The following is a 13,285-nucleotide window of genomic DNA, read 5'->3' on the forward strand; positions in this document are numbered from 1 at the left end:
TTAAGAGAGGGTGGTCATTTTTATGAGCTGATCTGAAGTGAGTGAATTCTGGATGGACTACTGTAGGTGCATTCATAATGATAACTGGTGGTGGGGGGGTGACAGAATACTTTTACTTAGGTATTGCCAAAGTGCTTATACTTTATTTAGACTTTAGCAATACGTGCAGCTTTAAACCTATAATCCACTGCCGTCCATCCATCCATCCATCCATCCATCCATCCATCCATCCATCCATCCATCCATCCATCCACTGCCTCTCAGAGAAAAACATCATGCCTTGTACTCCATTTGACAGCTTCTGCTGTTGGTTATTTATCTCAGTTAGTAATAACCATGCACCTTCATCTTTATTTATTTTGATTTGGATGGAATGAAAGATAAAGTAGTATTTAAACATTCTTCAGCTTACTTGTCAAGATATCTGAACAAATAAATAAATAAAAACTTGTGAACCTGTAGAAAGATGGTGGTTCTTGCCGAAAGCAACACAACAAATGTGAAGATCTTGGAGAACATGATCCATAACTGTAGATTTATCTACCCAACTGAGTTTAAAATAGTTCAAATGAGCCCAATCTTAAAAATCTAAAGTAGTAAAATGCAACATTATGTCAGTGGTATATCTAATCCAAAGACATATAAATTAACTGCAAAACACTGATAGGGAGACTTTTTCCTGGTTAATGCATAATTTACCTTTTGATACTTTTGTTACATTTTTCTGATATGTAGCCTAAATAAATGTTATTTTGCTTCTTTTTTTCATACTAAATTTCTCCTCTCTCACGCTTTGAATTTCACTGCTTACCTCGCTGTAAAAAAAAAAAAAAATGAAGCTGATATAACTGACTTAAGATCTATTTCTTTGTATAGATGACCGACTTTATATCAAAATATAGAGGCAGAGTAGAAAAGAATAATTACAATGAACTGCAGTGCTGATGAAATAATAATGTGAAATAATGATTAATAGAAGACAAGATTAGGTTTCAAAGCTTTCAAAAACAACACAAAGCAATAATAAACATGAAAAGGATTAATGTGACTTTGTCTATCAAAGCCATTTTCTTTCAGTGACATTTTCCGTTTGTTTATTCTTAGACCTTTAATTTGTTTATTTAAAAAATAACATATTTACAAGGGTAAAGCGACCTACTTGTGCACGTTATACAAGCTGTTTTTTTGTTCAAACTTTGAGCCTTTAGTGAAAGACGATAAAAGAAAGTTATAGCCTTTGAGAAAATAAAACCAATCTGACATTCACAAGATGAATCAATGAAGCTTTTAAAAAAACTTGATCTCAGTATGTTAATGTGAAGAAATGCATGTGCCCACCCACTCTCCCACGCTCTAGCCTGGATATAGGCAGACCGGTCAGTCAGCTGATGACTAAAACACTCCACACAGTCTCTGTCCTCGGCACGCGGATTTCGTCACACGGATGATTTTCTTGCCAATTACGCGCAATGTGGGAAATTTCATTCAACTGCAGGAAGGAGACTCGCAAGTTGGTTGGATTTGATTTAGGGATGTATCCTCCGCGCACACCTGGAGCCACCGGAGACATGCAGAGGCAACAGATTCCACACAGTTTTCACTCCCTTTTATGATACTCAGCCGCAGTGTACCTGCGATTTTAGTCCTGTGATGGAAAGAAGCGCACGGAGCTGCGGTGCCGTCTTCCTGCTGGCCGTCGTTTGCTCGTGTCGTGCTGCCACACTAGAGTCCATCCACTGGAGCAGCTCCAATGCAAAGTAGGTAGATAGGCAACATTTGTGATAATAGGAACTCTGTTCTGCTGCTTTGTCTGTGCACTGTCACCTAACTCATAAAGAGGTATAGTCGATATGTTGCAAGTCAAGGGCTGAAGTTTTCATGAAGGCACTTCATATCAGCACTGTAGCCGAAGCCCTAAATGTTCATAAATGACAACTTTGATTAAGGTTCCATCAATATCACATTTTCTTGCGCCAGCATTTCGAGTGTATGGATTTCCTGCCCTTTTGGTTTAATTTAAAACTTGACAGATTTGTTGTTATACTTCCAGTTAATCAATTATTTCATGTATAATGTTGGAAAACAGTCATCACAAAGTCCTGAGGCCCAGTGACAATGATAAACTGGCAATTTGATACTGAGATTCCAGCGTAAGTGCTGTGAGATTTTTGATTAAATGATCATGAACTTGTTGCAGAGTAATTCTGCTTAAAACTGAAACTCTTTGATTTTTGGGCTGCTGGTCAGATAAATACACAATTTGACACATCACCCTTTCTGCTTTTTTGATCTTGTGAAGGGCATTTTGCCTCATTTTCTGACTTCTAATCATTGACTCTTGGGGGAAATAAAATTGAAATTTTAAACAAGAAGGTCTTCTGCTGCCACCATTTATTAGCTCAAGCAAAGAATTGTGTATTGATGCTTCAGTCTGCATTCTATAGGTACATTTTCCTCAAATTTGTTCTCTCTTCTCTCACCCTCCTTCACACAGATTTACTCCTGGTCAGGGTTTGGTGCTCTATCCTCAGATAGGGGACAAAATGGACATTGTGTGTCCCCGGGCTGATGCTTCCACCGGAGGAAAGGAGGAGTTCTACAAAGTCTACCTGGTCTCCCGGAGTCAGACGGAGAGCTGTACTGTGGACAAAATGGACACACCCCTGCTGAACTGTGACAAGCCTTATCAGGATGTAAAGTTCACATTCAAGTTTCAGGAGTTCAGCCCCAACCTCTGGGGTCTGGAGTTCCTCAAGGGGAGGGACTATTATATCACCAGTGAGTTAGTCTGTGCAAGACCTACCTGCACAGAAGCATCTGCATGCCTTGCACACGAGTCGGTGTGACACTAAAATCACGAGCTGCTGATTCCTACAGGTGGAATGGCATTTGAATCAGTGCTAGCAACTGTTTCCTTTTATCTTTCCTCTGGGTAGAGAGGAGGCCATCATCCTCAGCTCCCTCTCAGTTTGTCAGTTTGCATGAGAATCAAAAAATGTGTCCTCATTATTGGACCGCTGTCGATTAAACCAGCATCTTAGTGGCAAGTGATGCATGAGATAGAGAGCAAGTCTGACCATGTAGCCTCGCCCACCTCTCCACGCTCTGACAGCGCACTTCGCTCTGGCAGGCCAGTGTGATTCCAAGGGCTTACACGCCCCAAATCACACAAGGCTTTTACAGCATCAGGCAGATTTGATGGGAGCTTTCACTGCAACGTGGCTTGTAGCCTGTGAAATGTTATCTGACCTAAATGCTGCTAACAAGTCTATATTTGTGTGAGTGACAGGGGTGAATCAGAGTTCTTGGGGTGTGTGTTTTCAACTGAGTTTTTGAATGGAAGTTTAGTTTCTGCAATGAGAGCTGTGTCTTGGAAACAGGCTGAAATGTGAAATATGTTTTATTCATTTCATTTTTTATGCCAAGGCTGCGTGTAGAGCTGAAATCATTAGTCAGTTCATTGGTTAGTCGATTCAACGAGAAGATTACACTGAGCTTCCAGTTTATGAGGTGCACCTTGCTGAAAGTAATGCAGTCTAACATTAAAGCTTTGCCATAAATCTTCTTTTGGCTAACACTCTTTTAAAGATTTTTTGGGGGAAATTTTGAGGGAAAATAAATGAAGAATTATTTAGGGCAGCCCTGCTGCATCCAGATGTGTTCACATGTGCGATTATCTTCATGCTTTTTAACTCTACAAAAACTGCAAAGAAATCCTAATGATACAACATTTTGCCTAATAATCATGTTTTATGCTGATTACAAATAGACTAATTTGTAACCTCTGTCTGGCTATCAGCCACGTCCACAGGCTCTCTGAAAGGTCTGGATAATACCATTGGAGGGGCGTGTAGGACCAAATCCATGCGGCTGGTGCTGAGAGTCGGCCAGAGTAAGCATAGTGTGTTTGTATTTGCCTGTAAAGCTGGTGGATGAAGAGACTCACATGGACACAGCTTTGTGACAAACGCTGCTGAAGGAGCAAAAACAACTGTTGTCTCGCTCAAAATGTCATTCGCGTAATGCAATAATATCTTCTCTTTTTGAATTAAGTGGTCAGATAATCTGATCATCCGGTCATTCTCTTGAAGAGAGATTGCCGTTATAAATAACTGTATCTCAAATCCCTTTATACAAACCACCAGCAGCTTAAAGCCATCAGTATTATCCTGCAAGCGATCATCTGAAATGGCAGTCAATACCACCCACCCCCCCATATTATCATCAGAATAGCCAATAGTCCAGTTTTATCATTTAATCCTCTTATTACATATATTCAATTTAGATAAAAAACTTGCATACATATTATTTCCCTCCTTACTGTAAATGTCTTCAGGTTAAATCACTGTGGAAGGTAATATTCACACAGAAACCTATTACTTTCCTCCTGGAGTTTTCTTCTTTCTATCAACACAACATTATTTATAGATTTGCCAGATAAGGAAACGTATATATGGGACGAAGAATACCTTTATATTTTATTTATTCATGTGGTTTTATTAGTGTGCAATTAACTACACATAATCAGATATCAGAATTGATTTACCATTTCTGTATGTTTTTCTATCTAAGGACCAAAGTACTTTTTTCTTTCTAGAGTTTATATATATTTTTACTTCAGAACTTTGAAATGTTATTAATATAAATTATTCATTTATTCAGCATTAGAGATGAAAAATCTGCATTTCGTGTGTTTCTCATGCTGATCATAACTGAAAACATAGAGCTGTTTTCCTGATGTATTTACAAACATTTCAGGCATAAACAAGCCTCCTACAGGGAAAGAAAATTTAGATAACTCCAATTTGGTTGTAATCTTGTTTGAATCTCTACATGTATTGAAAATCATGTCAATCAGTTTGGAAGTCGCTGCTGTTGCGTCATGCTTTTAAAACGCAAACGCAGTCATGTCCAGTGGTTATTTAGTTTATCATGCAAAATGTGAGCTGAGGAAATCTAAATGAAGGCCAGTGGTGAATTAATGATCATGCACTGAAGCAAACTTAAAAGACTCCATCTTAAAGTGAGCTAGTTGCATGGCTAACATTGGGGCATGCAGAAATGATGATTAATGTGTGCTGTCCTCACAAATCTATAGATTAGATTAAAGGAGAGCATTTCATTTTAGTTTATTTGCCGCTTATTCAAAGGTCATGATATAGATTTTTGCTATTATCTTGTCAGACTAATGTACACACTATTTTCATGTGTGATGTTATGCTGTGATTTGTGTTGTTCTTTTAAGGAAGCTTGCAAATTGTCCCCAAAGATCCTTTTTACTCCTCTTTAAAAGGCACTTTTTTGAAGCTGAAAATACAAATAAGCAGTTGTATACATACATCCCATGTACAAATAAGAAACACAAGTTAAACCCCGATATGATGCGTTCATTGGAAGCATTTGAAACTAATCTAATTAAACCATCATATCTAGTTTTGTTATAGTACCAGAACAAGTTAGGAGTATTCGTCCATGTCTGAGCAAGAACCCAAAGCCCTTTTCACAGTGCTCAAAAAGCCAACTAACACCTGATAATGTCTGGCTTTTGCAGGCAGTTGTAAAGTGTTTAACCAGAATTCAGTTCCACATATGGTCTTCTTCTGAAGAAAACGACACATTGCTAGACACACTTTTTGGAGTTTGAGCAAAACAACATTATATAGTAACTATAGAGAGAATTTCTTGAGCCATCACTCATTTCTTTAAATATTTCCATGAAAACAGAAAATAGGTGCAATGTTTTAAATACAATACATACAGCAAAAAAAAAAAAAAGAGTTTGCAATTCCAATGAGCTGTAAAGAATATATTTCGTATGACCACGTTTGTTCTTCAACGCGGTCTGAACCCTCTTAGAATCCTCTTATATTTTCTTTGAGTAGTCTTCAGTCATTTGGAAATACCTCAGCCTTTTCACCCTTTCCCTTCCCCTTAAAAATGGCTTCTTCTACTGTTTGTGGATTATTTGTTATTTCTTCTTCAAAGTCATCACTTTCTGATACTGTTTGTCTGCTGTAGATCATTTTTTTTACTCCTGACAGTTCCTCTTTTGTCCGCTACTTGTCCAGTTTCCTCACATTTTCTCTGGACACGCTGCATGCCATTCTGAGACATACCAATTTCTCAGCTAGAAGCTATTTGAGAATCACCTTGTTGGTGTAGAAATATTGTTTTATGTCAGTCAACCTGTGTTATCTTTTGCACTTTTTGGAACTTAAAAAACGGGAACAAGAAACTACGTGTATTTGTCACAGGCTGCTGGTAACAAAGTGCAGAAAGATAACATTCTAATTAGATTACTTGCCTAATTGTCCGTTATACACTGGTCCATCCCTTTTATTAGGGGGCTTTTTATGCTTGAATGTTTGCTAGGTCAGTGTTAAGTGGCTTAACAAACAAACCAACCAAAAAAAAAACACATTCCTCTGATAATGATCAGGTACAACGACTGGACTTAAAGAAGTAAAAAAAAAAGTAGCCAATGTCCAAGGAAAATCTCTGAAATACATTTAGAAAGTCAGAATAATCATTGTTTTTTTTATGTTCCAGCATTGCTTACTTTCCTCCACTGTCAGAGTCCCACTCAGAATCAAAGAATCACACACTAAATGCTCTCATTTGTTATCATTTTGTTAGAGTTGGTGACACTCCTGCAGAGCTACAACAGGGAAAAGAAAAGTAACTGCAGAACTGGTGGTGTGCACGTCCTACAATTCCATTTGGAGATACCCCGGGGAAAAAACCCCACAAAAGGCTGCATACCGTCAAATGTGATCTGCAACTGCAGTAGGTGGAAAAACTGAACATGTTACTGATCATTTTTCCAGTCAAGAAAATTGAAAGTGACACTTGCGACTGTAAACAGAACTAATTGTGGCCTGATCGCTAGAAAATGTTTCTCTGATGCATTTTTTTTTAACCAGAATGACTGTTGGTGAAAAATTGATTTAAAAAAAAGAAAAAGGAGGCTTCTTTTGCTTTGATTCTGAGTGGCTGAAGTGAAACAGGCATGACTCAATAAACTTCATTATAGTTTCAATGATGTTTATTGACTCATTACATGACATAAGCCCACCTACACTCCTCTACTTCTACAGTGAAGCTGTGGAATTGTGTGCTGATACTCATAAACATAAGTCGTATTTTATATTCCAGATGCTTCAGAACCACCTTCAACACTTCAGGAGTCTCCGACCAGATTCCCACCCACACCACCAAAGTCCAAGGCCAAGGACGCCTCCACGACGGAAAAAAATAAAAAAAGTAAAGCTGGCACGAAGACAAAAACTGTATGGAGAAGTGAAACAAACAGTAATTAAGCAGTTGCCTGTTTACTTGTATACATACAGTCAGAAGTTCATCGGCGTAGAAAGCCCTGTAGTTTAATCTTATTTCTTGAAAGTAATGAGCAGTTTTCTGTTGAACAAAAACTGAATTGGTTTATGTTACACCACCACACGTATGAGCGAACGTGGGCTAAATAGGAGCAAAGCCTTTATTATTTCAAGGTTTGAAAATACCAAGCTGAAAATTCTTATTTCTATGTATATACCGATAACATTTTTGAAAATGACAAATAATCTACATTCGATCATTATTATCTTTAAATCTTAAAAACTATCCCTCGATGAAATAATCAAACTCATTTGCAAATGTGCTCATTTAAACAAAAAATAAGTCTGTATTCGACACAAGAGGTCTCCTTCACTGAGAATGTTTCCAAATCTCAGACCATAAAAGACCATAGATGGCAAAGCATTCTGTAGGTGCATGCTGGGAATTGTTCTGTCATCTGTTATCCTACACTGGAGAGAAAGAATGATACACTGAAATATATTTCAAGGTGCTGTAGACATTATATGCCAAATCTAAGAAGTATAGAAAATACAATGTATTATATAGACAAATGTATTGCTTTAAGTAGGAAAAATAATCTGAGTTTCAGCTCAAGAGTGTGAACGTTTGGCTTCACAGTGGGAAGACTATGGACCTGACTCCCATTCTTCTGCATTTTAAGAATCTGTAAAACAGAATTAAAAGAATGAAGAGGAAATTGGAAAACATCACAAACACTCGATTAAGGAACTTGCTATAACGAGCCAAACTATTTGTTAAATCTGTCTGACATTTCCCAATTTTTACGTTTATCTCCCTCGTTTCTTGCACGCCTCGTTACAGATTCGGCCTCGGACACTGGACAAACAAACCCGAGCAGCAGCGGCTCTGAGCCAGGAATCTTTGTGTGGGTCATCTCTGGTTGTGTGATCCTCCTCCTGGTCATCATAATTCTGCTGGTAGTGCTGTGGCGGTACCATCAGCGTCGCTGCATCCCTGACAGGCAGCAGTCTGCCTCCGTGTCCCTCAATACTTTGGCTGTGCCAAAGCGGGACAGCATCAGCAGTGACAACAACGGCTCAGACCGCAGCGACGTCGTCTTCCCTCTGCGGGCCTCCGACAGCATGATCTGCCGTCACTATGAACGCGTGAGCGGCGACTACGGGCCTCCTGTGTACATAGTTCAGGAAATAATGCCCCAGAGCCCTACCAACATCTACTACAAAGTCTAATGCTTTCTGCTTTAATGACAGTCCTATACTCAGCGGTGGTAATCATACATTTCAGGTAAAGTGTGAAGAAATGTGAGAAGCCTGTGTGAGAACTGTGTTGTCCTGTCCTCATACCTTAAACAGACAGATGCCTGTATTATTGTTTAGTCTGCAGCAAGTGAACAAAATGCTGAAGTGTTTTGGTTTCTTGAGTGAAGAGACAATCTGAGCAGAATCTGGTGTCATAACAAATCACTCAGTAGATGTGCTCGGTTTGTTTTGTGAGATATGCTTGGGCGGGTGCAACAAATTTATTTCTAGGAAAATCGCCGTTTTCTTACTGTCGCCACATGTGACAGCTTTAAATGTACAGCAATGTGTATTTTGTTTAACTCATTTATAAATGAGGTGAGAAAAGATTAATGTCGCACTCCAGTGCACTACAATTACAGATTTTTCACCACTAAACTGTATAGATTTTGTCCAACACGCTGTGACGTGAAATGAAAATCATGATTCTGTGGTTTTTATTAAACTGAAACCCTATCACGTGATCCACAATCAGCCTTTCTGATCCATTAAGCGCCAACTTTAAAGATATATGAATAACAGTGTTTCAGCTATTTTGATTTACTGCGGTTGTGTACATCTAGGTCAGTTCTCTGTCTGCATTCCAAAACTAAGATGTGTAACAGGGAGAAAAGTGAAAGACACAGAAAATGAACTGAAGATAATGGGAAATGAAAGTTTGAATCAGAATAGAGATAAAAGGATGCTCTCTCAGTGCTCCTCGTGGTTACAAAATTACTAAGCCGCCCAGTCCACGATGAATTCAAGCAATGATAGATTGTAGCAGCACAACGTACTTATCTATTGTAATACCACATTGGTCCTGCTCAGCAGTTACAGCCACGTCTTTATATTTAAAAGGGCTTTCAGATGGTTATATTTGGTGCATGTGTTAGCTGAAGTTCTCTGATTGTTTTAATTTTTTTTTTGGGGGGGGGGGGGTGCACTTCTAATAGTGCTATAAGGACAGCTGTTGTCGCACCATGATGTTGATGCTTTAAACTCTGTTTAATTTACTTTCTTTAAAAAAGTGAGGTGTTGCGTGGTACATCTTTTTATGTCTCCAAATTCTACAGTTATGATTCCCACTGTTAAGAGCGCAATATCAAACAAATACAAATGTTATTATGGAAAGGAGTAAACATGAAATCGGTTTTCTAAATTTTCCTCGAACTGTGTTGAGTCGCCGTGCTTTGCTTGCAGGTCGACAGATTTGTGCGGTTCCACCTACAAGCTCTCCGACGATCAGCAAAAGTAAAGAAGAATCTGGTTACGAAAACAAAAAAAGAAGAGAAAACTAAGCATTTAATTGTCTCTCAGTCTCTCCAGTGGCGCCTTGTGAGGCACTCATGGGTGAACATGTTTCATGCTCTTTCAGCCACATCATGCCGCACATTTTCAACCTGTCAACTTCCATGAGCTTCCTCTCCACCAGGGACACTGTTGCTTCTGACAGCAAGATGCCAGATGAGAGGATCTTCAGGACATGTGCTCTGTGCGCTGAACTCAGCTAAGATCTAACAGCCCCTGTACAAAAACAAAGAGAACAAAGATTAAAATGAAGTGTCTGAGTTTTTTTTTTTTTTTTTTCTGAACAAGGTCTCAGGTCTTACTCTCCACATTGCTCTTCTTTTCTTTTTGGTCTGATACATGTGCTGTAATAAAGACCTGCAGCTGACATACGTGGACGCCTCGTTCTTATCCGGCAGCAAAATGTAATTTCCCCTCTGGCGAGACATGTATTGGAATTAATAGAAAATGTGTCACATATGACTTCATTACTACTTTCTATAATTGACTTCTTTATTAGACCTGTCTTGTTGCGACCAGTCTAAACCGCACACTATTTTCAGTGGGGATACTCTATTCTATCATGACTATACAATCAAAAATACTTGATCTCAAGCTTTGAAGGACTCATTCTTTTTGTGTCTTTCCTCTCAGCAACAGCAAAACACAAATTAGCTTCCGATTCTAAAACCCTTCAGAGTGTGTTCGTGGTCTGTGTGCACGTGCGTGTGGCTTCCCACCCCCTCGCTTTAAGTGATCCCAGCTCCTGTGAGATGTTTTTGTCCTATGTGAAGCTTCACATCTGAATGGGCCATGGCCTGGCGAGGTGAGTTCAGTTGACCTGGGGGTCATGCTGAGACAATGGTGGCCATGCTTCTATAGGAAGAACAAAACAGAGACCACCGGGCTCATGGCCCCTGGGGTGGGAGGGGCTTAGATGTGGTGGGCCATTTTAGAAAAAAGGGGCAGAAGTAGTGTTGCAGAGGTGTTCTGGATATCAAGAACAGGTTTGAATAGGACAAGTACTGCCTGTGTGGTGTTTGTCCCTTTAATCAGGGAAGTCTCAGTTTTGTGTTGCAGTGCTGAAATATCAAAACTGTCTCAAGCCTAAACGTGTTACTGTCTGTTTATGGGACTATTTCCTTGGATCGGTTTCCAGACTGATATAAAGTATGAACAGTGTCCATAATGCTCTTGCGTTTGATACTTGCTCTGCTGATTAAATCTTTTACATTGCTTGTGCAGAGAGCGTGGAGCTTGAAGCAGAGGGGGAGGTCAAAGAGGGAGAGCTGTAAGCTTTTATCTGACCCCATGGGACGTTGTGAAGTCTACAACCTCTCTGTGTCCACCCACCCCCCACCTCACTTCCATATGCAGAGGAACTACTGGCTTTGTGTGGGGGGTTGGGGGTCATGACTGAGCGCTCCCACTCCCACAGTGTGCCCAGAGGAGTAGAGAAGAGCAGCTATTCTGGTGTTGAGATGAGATGTTGTCCAGTTACTGGTTAGTCAGAAGAAGGAGGATGAAAGCTGAGATAAAACAAGTGCCGCTTGATAAAGTGGGTGGAATATTTCTGTCTGAACAAGTTTAGTGTACAAAACATCAGCGTATCACATAAGTTGAAGTGTTAAACCCACTGTTGGCTGCTGGGCTCGACCGCTTCTTTTCTGCTGAATCTTTGTGGTTTGCAACACAAGCCAGTTTCAAACATCAGAAACCCAAGTGGTAGGGAAGTAAGTGTTTCCTCTTACAGTTGAAAACAAGCATGCCTTTATATTATTTAGTTTAATAGTTCCCTCTGCTGGCCAGCCCATATACTGTGTTATGTTCAGATGTGTTTGGAACAATTTGAATAATTCAACATGTTTCACCAGAGAAAACCTGGAGCTGCAGATGGTGTATTCCTCTGTAGATGTGCTACCATCAGCATTTCTGCACCAAAGCAATTAGAAATCTGAGTGAGATACAAATTAACAATGAGCTGTTGTACTTACATTGCATTTAAGCAACAACATGAGAAATTCACCAGACCTCACTCATATTCTTATCTACTGTGCCATTCAGTTTAATGAGGGGGAAAGTTGAGTGAAATTGGACGCAGGTTGAAGGGATTAGCCCTAGTTTCTTTGTTATGAAACTACAGTGTGCTTGGTGTCCATGAAAAACAATTCTATTGTCATTTATCCAGCTGTCTTTACATATCTTTGTTGTGAACAAAGACATCATTGGAGAGAGTTTTTTCTCTCTTTTTCTTAAAGCTACAGATGAGTCCCACCATGAGCGTTTGGTTTTAGAAGAAGGGATCAACGAATTTAGGCCTACTCTGTCAAAATGATTGTGGAACAGGGAAAGAAAAAAGTAATGGGAAAATGATTGTTTAAATGAAGCCATATGAGAAGGTTTAAAGGGGAACTGTCCCTTTGGTGGAACTGCTGAAAAGTCATTATTACGCATTTTGTTTTAGAAAGTTAATGCGTTTTTATTCATGAAACGAGACCAATTACTACAGCTAAAGTTATAAAGCAAAAACATCATACATCTCCTCTGTAACACAGAGCAACAACAAGCAAAAGTAATGTATATACTGAAAATACCTCCAGTTTGCAAGTACATTATTTGAATCCTTTTACATAATTACTCTGTGCCATTTGTGGCTTTATATTGTTTCCAGCTCAAAATGTTTAAAAATGTCAGTGAGGCGCAATACTTGAGTTACCCATTGTGCTGATCTCAGAGGAATTGGAATTTGCATTAACAGGTAAAATGGTTTAATCTACCGAAGGAGCGAAATTAAACCTTTCGCCATCACTATCATGAACATATGAGAAAACAACACAATAAGGTTTAGGAACTCATAGACAACACATTTCACGTAAACGTCACAGTGACTTTCAATTCCTGAAATGCAGAGAAGCGAGAATTATTTCAAACAATTCTTCCATTTCTACTGTTATTAAATTTTTTTCCTGTTACTGATGGAGAAAAGCTGTGGAGTTGTGGTTCTGTTGGTCAATCTCTAAAACGTCCAGCCGGTTTGTCGGAAATATGAGAACAAAAAAATGAGTAAGCTCTCTGTGAGCTCTGACATTTTTACAAACATAAACAACTTTAAATCATTGATTTGGCCCCCCCCCTCTTTTTTTTTTCTTCTTTGAAGTATTTTCATGTGGGGAAATATTCTTTGACCCATAAAATAAAGAATTGTACAGGCTAGTATTAATGGCTGCTTGAGCGAGTAAAAAACTGTTTGATAGGTTTTCATAATTTCTTATCTGTACCCTTTTTAAAACTATTATTCATTTATACTCTGCTTGAATTACCATCACATAGATTGTTCATATCGGCTGATTTAAACCAGCTGTTGAGGTTGATTTCTTTGT

General features: G+C 39.0%; 1 protein-coding gene across 1 annotated transcript; it reads left to right on the forward strand.

Moving 5' to 3' along the window:
- The first annotated feature begins 1,448 nt into the window (after positions 1 to 1,448).
- On the forward strand, positions 1,449 to 9,525 carry LOC142384518 (ephrin-B2-like). The gene is made up of 5 exons (XM_075470810.1): positions 1,449 to 1,757; positions 2,495 to 2,778; positions 3,800 to 3,892; positions 7,156 to 7,263; positions 8,179 to 9,525. The coding sequence occupies exons 1-5, from the start codon at positions 1,651 to 1,653 to the stop codon at positions 8,565 to 8,567; spliced, it is 981 nt and encodes a 326-aa protein (XP_075326925.1). The 5' UTR covers positions 1,449 to 1,650; the 3' UTR covers positions 8,568 to 9,525.
- Positions 9,526 to 13,285: the final 3,760 nt, after the last annotated feature.

The sequence above is a fragment of the Odontesthes bonariensis genome, chromosome 1 (genome assembly GCF_027942865.1).
Source record: "Odontesthes bonariensis isolate fOdoBon6 chromosome 1, fOdoBon6.hap1, whole genome shotgun sequence".
Taxonomy (NCBI): Eukaryota; Metazoa; Chordata; class Actinopteri; order Atheriniformes; family Atherinopsidae; genus Odontesthes; species Odontesthes bonariensis.

Bases quoted from the DNA above. Each gene is read 5' to 3' on its own strand.
- LOC142384518 (XM_075470810.1), top strand. From the start codon at position 1,651: ATGGAAAGAAGCGCACGGAGCTGCGGTGCCGTCTTCCTGCTGGCCGTC. The intron at 1,758-2,494 runs GTAGGTAGATAG...TCCTTCACACAG, and splicing joins TGGAGCAGCTCCAATGCAAA to ATTTACTCCTGGTCAGGGTT. The intron at 3,893-7,155 runs GTAAGCATAGTG...TTTATATTCCAG, and splicing joins GGTGCTGAGAGTCGGCCAGA to ATGCTTCAGAACCACCTTCA.